At 52.0% G+C, this 10,000-nt stretch overlaps 1 protein-coding gene across 1 annotated transcript in view; it reads right to left on the bottom strand.

Annotated features, from left to right (window-relative positions):
• macrod1 (mono-ADP ribosylhydrolase 1) overlaps positions 1-10,000 on the bottom strand; it is a 1,391,372-nt gene that overhangs the window by 535,544 nt on the left and 845,828 nt on the right. The window contains exons 6-7 of the mRNA XM_056277967.1: positions 3,185-3,312; positions 1,584-1,614 (exon numbers count right to left, since the gene is read on the bottom strand). Of these exons, the coding sequence (XP_056133942.1) occupies positions 1,584-1,614; positions 3,185-3,312 (159 nt within the window). The remainder of the gene's footprint in view (positions 1-1,583; positions 1,615-3,184; positions 3,313-10,000) is intronic.

Raw genomic sequence — 10,000 nt, 5'->3', positions numbered from 1 at the left:
CACACGTGCCATCATCCCCACGTGAAATCTTTGAAGGATGTTGACAAACTATCGTGGACAGCCAAACTTCAGGAGGATGTTCCATAGGATGTCCCTGTTGACTGTGTCGAAAGCCTTTGACAGGTCGATGAAGGCTATGAAGAGGTTCTGATGTTGCTCCCTGCACTTCTCTTGGAGTTGCCGTGCTGTGAACACCATGTCCACAGTACTCCTATTCCTCCTAAACCCACACTGTGACTCAGGCAACAGCTCCTCTGAGATGTGTTTTACCAGCCTGTGTAACATGAGTTTGGCCAGGACTTTTCCAGCAACAGCCAGTAGTGAAATGCCACGGCTGTTGCAACAGAGGGACTTGTCTCCTTTGCCTTTATATATGGAGATGATGTTAGCATCCCTCCACTGCTGAGGGACAGTTTCGTTCTTCCACACACACACACACACACACACACACACACACACACACACACACACACACACACACACACAGACACACACACACAGACACACACACACACACACACACACACACAGACACACACACACACACACACACACACATACAGACACACACACACACACAGACACACACACACACACACAGACACACACAGACACACACACACACACACACACACACACACACACACACACACACACACACACACACACACACACACACATGCACCAGAGTTTCCTCCTTCTAGCTACAGGAGCAAAGTTTGTCTGAGCCCAAACATCACACACTCACACACAGACACACACACACACACACACACACACACACACACACACACACACACACAGACACACACATGCACCAGAGTTTCCTCCTTCTAGCTACAGGAGCAAAGTTTGTCTGAGCCCAAACATCACACACTCACACACAGACACACAGACACACACACACAGACACAGACACACACACACACACACACACACACACACACACACACACACACACACACACACACACACATGCACCAGAGTTTCCTCCTTCTAGCTACAGGAGCAAAGTTTGTCTGAGCCCAAACATCACACACACACACACACACACACACACACACACAGACACACACACACACATACACACACATACACACACATACACACACAGACACACACACATACACACAGACACACACACAGACACACACACACACATACACACACACACACACAGACACACACACACACACACACAGACACACTCACCCACCCACACACAGACACACACACACACACACACACAGACACACACAGGCGCCAGGCTGACTGCTGACCCATCATGCTTGGGGGTGTGTGCTGGTGGCGTGGAGGGGGATTACACTCCATTTGATACCGTCTCTGTCATAATCTCTCTTAATCTGCCTTCCTCACACGGGGTCGTTAATCTGAGCACCGCTGCGGTGCGGGGGGGGGGGGGGGGTCTGGAGACTGTCACACACGCTAAAGCCAACGGCTGCCGATAGGGGGAGAGAATAAGAACACGTAATGGGAAACATGCACGGCACCAAGGACACGCACACACATGCATACACACACAGAGTAAAACAACACAATAACCCCCACACACAGGCACTCACCGTACACCCCGGTGGAGATGCAGGGGAAGGCCTGTGGGATCAGGAACAATGGGTTAGAATAGGTTGCTTCTCCCCCCAGCCTCACACCAACCACCATCCCCCTTCAACTACTCTCCTCCATCTTCCTGAAATCCCATCTGTAAATCCTGCGCTGATTCCACATGTGGTGAAACTGGGTACAGCGGCAGAAATGTGGGTGTAGAAGGGACAGAATGAGGTGTATGCTCCACAGGTGGAGACACTCAGATACACCGTATAGTAGATACAGGCTGTAACCCCTTATAGCACCCAGCACCCTGTCCTGCAAACGGTCACTGCAACCCTGCATACCCTGCACCCTGTCCTACACCCTGTCCTGCAACGCTGCATACCCAGCACCCTGTCATGCAACCCTGCATACCCTGCACCCTGTCCTGCAACCCTGCAACCCTGCATACCCTGCACCCTGTCCTGCAAACCTGCAACGCTGCATACCCAGCACCCTGTCCTGAAAACCCTGCAACCATGCATACCCAGCACCCTGTCCTGCAACCCTGCAACCCTGCATACCCTGCGCCCTGTCCTGCACCCTGTCCTGCAACCCTGCATACCCAGCATACCCAGCACCCTGTCCTGCAACCCTGCAACGCTGCATACCCGGCACCCTGTCCTGCAACCATGCAACCCTGCATACCCTGCACCCTGTCCTACACCCTGTCCTGCAACCCTGCATACCCAGCATACCCAGCACCCTGTCCTGCAACCCTGCAACACTGCATACCCAGCACTCTGTCCTGCAAACCCTGAAACCCTGCATACCCTGCACCCTGTCCTGCAAACCCTGCAACCCTGCATACCCTGCACCCTGTCCTGCAAACCCTGCAACCCTGCATACCCTACACCCTGTCCTGCAAACCCTGAAACCTTGCATACCCTGCACCCTGTCCTTCAACCCTGCAACCCTGCATACCCTGCACCCTGTCCTGCAACCCTGCAATGCTGCATACCCTGCACCCTGTCCTTCAACCCTGCATACCCAGCACCTTGTCCTGCAAACCCTGCAACCCTGCATACCCAGCACCCTGTCCTGCAAACCCTGCAACCCTGCATACCCAGTGCCCTGTCCTGCAAACATTCACTGCAACCCTGCATAGGTGGGCCTGCTTATCCAACTAATCATATCATTAAGGAGGTGAATAGAAGGTGCCTGGTGTGGACCTGGTGTGTCCTACACAGTCCTCTGCTGTCTTCTTTGTGCCCTGAGCCTTTATTTTAGTTTCTAATCCCTTCATCATGTTGCTTTGCTCTGACACTTGGCTTTATGGTGGCGCTACCCGCCATGCTCATTCCTAAAGCATGGTCACAAATCAGCCCCCCCTCCCCCTACTCCGCAAACTCCTTCCTACAACCACACACACCTCCTCTTCACTTCTGCTCCTCTATTTTGTCCTGTCTTCAAAATACTCTGGTTCTGATCCTGTCTGTTTCCCTCAAGCGGCCCTTCTCTTTCCCTCCTTTTCATTCTCAAGATTTAAGAGTGTCAATCACTGTCACCCCCCTCCCCCCACACACACATGTTCTCCTTCTCCCTCCCTCCATCCATCTGTGCTGTGTGGTCTCACCAGGGAGCGGGCGGCATGCTGGGGCGTCATGGCGGTCTCCAGGCAGTTCCTGTAGCATGCCCTGAGAGCCGACCTCTCCTCCTCCGTCACACCTTCCATCACTATGGGCCCCACCGTGTGGATGACGTCTGCAGGAAAGGGGGGAGGGTGGTGAAAAGGCGTGGGGAGGGTGAGAAACCAAAACCGTCAGCATGTGAGAGAGCGGAGCCAAACACTATAAATACAAATTTGGCGAAACAAAAACAGGCCGGTTGCTGTTCGCCCACGCTGAGGCGGCCACACATTCTGAGAACTCCCAGCATGCCCTGGGCCCTGCATGCCCTGCACTCTGATTAGGCTTATCCACACTACTGCCTGGACACACACACACACACACACACACACACACACACACACACACACACACACACACACACACACAGAGTTAACAGGCCTAAAGTCAAGTGCAGCGTAGGACACAGAAGACCCGTCCTCATGCGAGTCCCTGTGGACCGGAGGCCCTCAGCAAGAAAGATGCAGTGCACTATGTGACCTGTTTGAAATACTATCTGGTGATCTGATTTCAAACACCGAAAACCGGAGTCCGTGCCCGGCATGTGCTTTTGCTTGCACACTCCAACATTCCCCCTCACTGCCTTGTTTGTGTTTATTTTCTTTTATTTTGGCATCGATCCTTTTGGCAGACACTGCATATTCTGCACAATAGCTGCAAGACATGAAAGGCGTCTGGAGCCCAGAAAGACACATCCTAATAAAACCCCATTCCCTCCCACCACCCCATGACGGTCAAGGCCACGGAAAGCTAAATACAATAGAATAGAGTAAGTAAATACATAAAATGAAGCATACACTGGAAGAAAAGGGTGACTAAATAAATGTGTTTTAATAGCGACTAACTGCAATAAATAATCAAATGACTCATTAATATATGCAAAAAGGTAGATGAAATGAGATGAAGTAATTAAAAAGAGAATACTAGGGAATAGTAGGGCTCTCAGCTCTACTTAGGAACCGCTGTCGGTATCAGACCTAAGTAAGAGTGAGGTCATTAGTAAAGCCAGGTAGGGGATTCCAGGTCACTTGAAAGGATTTCAAAGATCCTTTCAATGACAATCTCAATTTTTCCAGTTGTGTGCCTTGTAAAATAAAAGTTCCTGTAACCACCTATCATCTAAACACCTATCATGTAACCACCTATCATCTAAACACTTATCATGTAACCACCTATCATCTAAACACCTATCATGTAACCACCTATCATCTAAACACCTATCATGTAACCACCTATCATCTAAACACCTATCATGTAACCACCTATCATGTAACCACCTATCATCTAAACACTTATCATGTAACCACCTATCATGTAACCACCTATCATGTAACCACCTATCATCTAAACACCTATCATGTAACCACCTATCATGTAACCACCTATCATCTAACCACCTATCATCTAAACACCTATCATGTAACCACCTATCATCTAAACACCTATCATGTAACCACTTATCATCTAAACACCTATCATGTAACCACCTATCATCTAAACACCTATCATGTAACCACCTATCATCTAAACACCTATCATGTAACCACCTATCATGTAACCACCTGTCATCTAACCACCTATCATCTAAACACCTATCATGTAACCACCTATCATCTAAACACCTATCATGTAACCACCTATCATCTAAACACCTATCATGTAACCACCTATCATCTAAACACCTATCATGTAACCACCTATCATGTAACCACCTACCATGTAAGCACCTATCATGTAACCACCTATCATGTAACCACCTATCATGTAACTACCTATCATGTAACCACCTATCATGTAACCACCTATCATGTAACCACCTATCATGTAACTACCTATCATGTAACCACCTATCATGTAACCACCTATCATCTAAACACCTATCATGTAACCACCTACCACGGATGAGAAATACCTATGAGAAATAACCAGCACATTAGAACAGGGCAGAAGGAATAACCAGCACATGAGAACAGAGCAGAAGGTTGCAAGGTGCTCGCACACACATCTCAGGTCTCTCAGGTCCATAGTGTAACATCAAAACAGCGTAGCGACTAACAATGCAACTCAGTTGTAGAGCTGGAATGGGGGCCGTGTCGAACGCTTCATAAAATGGTAAAATAAATACAATCATACCCACAATATGAACAGTGCCTGAGCACTATAGCTCAGAGCTTTACGGCTAAACGTGTTTCCCGGGTCTCCTTCCCTGCTGTAACGGTGTCGAGTCCCGTGGACTGCACAGCAAAGGCGAAGAGAATCATGCAATACAGCCGCGCACCGCCAGTTCTGAGGGGGCGCAGTCAAATTAACCCCATGGACACACCCCAGCAGAAACCAGTACACACGTGGCTACAGCAGGGACACACCCCAGCAGAAACCAGTACACACGTGGCTACAGCAGGGACACACCCCAGCAGAAACCAGTACACACGTGGCTACAGCAGGGACACACCCCAGCAGAAACCAGTACACACGTGGCTACGGCAGGGACACACCCCAGCAGAAACCAGTACACACGTGTCTACAGCAGGGACACACCCCAGCAGAAACCAGTACACACGTGGCTACAGCAGGGACACACCCCAGCAGAAACCAGTACACACGTGGCTACAGCAGGGACCCACCCCAGCAGAAACCAGTACACACGTGGCTACAGCAAAACAAACAAACAAATAACAAAGGGGAGGTTAATAACTGGCCAGCATGTGAAAAATACCCAGCATGTGAAAGTAAGGCAGAAGCCTGTAAGGTGTTGACGGTTTGAATCACGCAGCCTTAAAAAAAAAAAACACGAAAACGAGAAAAAGAAACGTAGGAGACAGAAAAAGATCGGCCATCTAGCTAGCATAGCTAATCCAGCAACGGGTTAATGGGGCTAGTAACACCGGGTTGGCTAGCCAAGAGGAAGCCCGGCGTCAGTTAGTTTGAAGACCCACACCGTCGGTAAACACGGCTATCTTGCTAGGTGGCTAATTAGCAGCGCTAATCCAGCAATCGGTTGACGGGGGTTTCATATCCAAGTTTATTAGCAGCATCCGAATGGATGGTTTTTAGTCTTTAGCTTCTGCAACCGAAGAAAATCCTTTCCCACCTCCCTCTTCCGGAAACAGCAGGGCTGGCCGGGGACCTAGGTTATCCACGAGTTTCCTGGGGAGGCGGGGGGGTCACCGGAAAACGATTATGGGTAATACTTCCGGTGCTCGGCGGAAGCAGTATCATAGACTGGCGGCAGATTTGGCTGAAGAAGTGTTAGCTATTGCTGTTCGTGTTGAAAAGTTGCTAACCTACATATGAAATGTTGTCGTTCCGGAGCTCGGGGACAACATATGCTGCTCGTGGTTGCACGTACAACCAGACGAAACTTGAAGAGTGGCTTAAACGGGGATGCTTGGATCATAAACCGTAACTAAATCTCTGACAGCACCTCTCGGTATTTGTTGCGCTGTTCTATCACCTCCGCAGCGCAGGCCTCGTAGATGGCGTTGGGAGTATTGCAGCTTGCCTGTCTTGGACCGGGCTTCGCGGATGATCTTTTCCTTCTGCTGGTATTTGTGTAGCCGGATAACGACAGGTCTTGGTCTCTGCCCTGGCTTCGGTTTGTCAGAAAGTGCCCGATGAGCCCTATCGCATTCCGGTGGCGATTCCAGGATGCCATCGCCAAGAATCTCCATTAGCAGCTAAGAGAAGAAAGTAGAGGGTCGAGCCGCCTCAATGGATTCAGATAGGCCGATGATTCTAATTTTGTTGCGCCGGCTACATGACTCGAGGTCGATGACTTTGGCTAGCAGCTTAGCATTGCGCTCCGTCAGCTTAGTACTGGTGGTTTCCAGAGCTAGCAAGCGCTCGTCCTGTAGGTTGGCGTTGGAGCCGAGTGAAGTAATCTTCTGGACATGGTCTGATACTGTAGCTTGAATACGGTCTAGCTTCGCTTGGTGTCGAGATGGTTGCCCTAAAGTCAGCAGAGAGGGCTTCTCGGAGTTCTTCTAAGAGGCTAGCTATGGTCGCCATGTTCATTGCAAGGTGACTGGGGGGGGGGGGGTCACGATGATCTTTCTTGGCTTGTTTAGTTGTCATGTTTCGGGGATGGGTTGCTTGAAATAATAACATTATTCACACGGTGTGAAGTTACGGTGAATCACAGGGTTTCATAGAGTTAAACAATCAAGCGAGACTCAACGCGTGTCTACTCCATCTACCCGCCCCAGAAGTCCCTCATTTGCTGTTTTAGAAGCACCTTGGAGCTGGTGTGCATCGGCAGGAGACGTTAGACATGGACACAGCAGGGGTGAAGCGTGTTGCGGTGTCAGAGCTGTCGCCCTACAGCGGCGTAACGCCCCCCACCCCGGGGTAAGAAGCTTTCTAATGACCACGACCAAGAGCCCGAGACGTGTAAACCTACACTGCACCCTGCAAATGTTGTGTTCCTCTAACACACGTGTCATGTCACCTTCTATGGTATTTGAGTTAAATGCCAAAAACACCTTGCAGTAACGGCCACCACAGATGGCCTGCAGTAGAAGCACAGATCGGCTGCAGCAGAAGCACAGATGGCCTGCAGCAGAAGCACAGATGGGCTGCAGCAGAAGCACAGATGGCCTGCAGCAGAAGCACAGATGGGCTGCAGCAGAAGCACAGATGGCCTGCAGCAGAAGCACAGATGGGCTGCAGCAGAAGCACAGATGGGCTGCAGCAGAAGCACAGATGGGCTGCAGCAGAAGCACAGATGGCCTGCAGCAGAAGCACAGATGGCCTGCAGTAGAAGCACAGATGGGCTGCAGCAGAAGCACAGATGGCCTGCAGCAGAAGCACAGATGGGCTGCAGCAGAAGACCTGCAGCAGGAGCACAGATGGGCTGCAGCAGAAGCACAGATGGCCTGCAGCAGAAGCACAGATGGGCTGCAGCAGAAGACCTGCAGCAGGAGCACAGATGGCCTGCAGCAGAAGCACAGATGGCCTGCAGCAGAAGCACAGATGGCCTGCAGCAGAAGCACAGATGGGCTGCAGCAGAAGCACAGATGGCCTGCAGCAGAAGACCTGCAGCAGGAGCACAGATGGGCTGCAGCAGAAGCACAGATGGCCTGCAGCAGAAGCACAGATGGGCTGCAGCAGAAGACCTGCAGCAGGAGCACAGATGGGCTGCAGCAGAAGCACAGATGGCCTGCAGCAGAAGCACAGATGGGCTGCAGCAGAAGACCTGCAGCAGGAGCACAGATGGCCTGCAGCAGAAGCACAGATGGCCTGCAGCAGAAGCACAGATGGCCTGCAGCAGAAGCACAGATGGGCTGCAGCAGAAGCACAGATGGCCTGCAGCAGAAGCACAGATGGGCTGCAGCAGAAGACCTGCAGCAGGAGCACAGATGGGCTGCAGCAGAAGCACAGATGGCCTGCAGCAGAAGCACAGATGGGCTGCAGCAGAAGCACAGATGGCCTGCAGCAAAAGCACAGATGGGCTGCAGCAGAAGCACAGATGGCCTGCAGCAGAAGCACAGATGGGCTGCAGCACAAGCACAGATGGGCTGCAGCAGAAGCACAGATGGGCTGCAGCAGAGGCACAGATGGCCTGCAGCAGAAGCACAGATGGCCTGCAGTAGAAGCACAGATGGGCTGCAGCAGAAGCACAGATGGCCTGCAGCAGAAGGACAGATGGGCTGCAGCAGAAGACCTGCAGCAGGAGCACAGATGGGCTGCAGCAGAAGCACAGATGGCCTGCAGCAGAAGCACAGATGGGCTGCAGCAGAAGACCTGCAGCAGGAGCACAGATGGCCTGCAGCAGAAGCACAGATGGCCTGCAGCAGAAGCACAGATGGCCTGCAGCAGAAGCACAGATGGGCTGCAGCAGAAGCACAAATGGCCTGCAGCAGAAGCACAGATGGGCTGCAGCAGAAGACCTGCAGCAGGAGCACAGATGGGCTGCAGCAGAAGCACAGATGGCCTGCAGCAGAAGCACAGATGGCCTGCAGTAGAAGCAAAGATGGGCTGCAGCAGAAGCACAGATGGGCTGCAGCAGAAGGACAGATGGCCTGCAGCAGAAGCACAGATGGCCTGCAGCAGAAGCACAGATGGGCTGCAGCAGAAGCACAGATGGCCTGCAGCAGAAGCACAGATGGCCTGCAGCAGAAGCACAGATGGGCTGCAGCAGAAGACCTGCAGCAGGAGCACAGATGGGCTGCAGCAGAAGCACAGATGGCCTGCAGCAGAAGCACAGATGGGCTGCAGCAGAAGCACAGATGGCCTGCAGCAAAAGCACAGATGGGCTGCAGCAGAAGCACATATGGCCTGCAGCAGAAGCACAGATGGGCTGCAGCAGAAGCACAGATGGGCTGCAGCAGAAGCACAGATGGGCTGCAGCAGAAGCACAGATGGCCTGCAGCAGAAGCACAGATGGCCTGCAGTAGAAGCACAGATGGGCTGCAGCAGAAGCACAGATGGCCTGCAGCAGAAGCACAGATGGGCTGCAGCAGAAGACCTGCAGCAGGAGCACAGATGGGCTGCAGCAGAAGCACAGATGGCCTGCAGCAGAAGCACAGATGGGCTGCAGCAGAAGACCTGCAGCAGGAGCACAGATGGCCTGCAGCAGAAGCACAGATGGCCTGCAGCAGAAGCACAGATGGGCTGCAGCAGAAGACCTGCAGCAGGAGCACAGATGGGCTGCAGCAGAAGCACAGATGGCCTGCAGTAGAAGCAAAGATGGGCTGCAGCAGAAGCACAGATGGCCTGCAGCAGAAGCACAGATGGCCTGCAGCAGAAGCACAGATGGGCTGCAG

Source organism: Lampris incognitus, chromosome 1, assembly GCF_029633865.1.
Source record: "Lampris incognitus isolate fLamInc1 chromosome 1, fLamInc1.hap2, whole genome shotgun sequence".
Classification (NCBI taxonomy): Eukaryota; Metazoa; Chordata; class Actinopteri; order Lampriformes; family Lampridae; genus Lampris; species Lampris incognitus.
The sequence above is the reverse complement of the archived record's forward strand: the minus strand, read 5'-3'. Positions and strand labels throughout refer to the sequence as shown.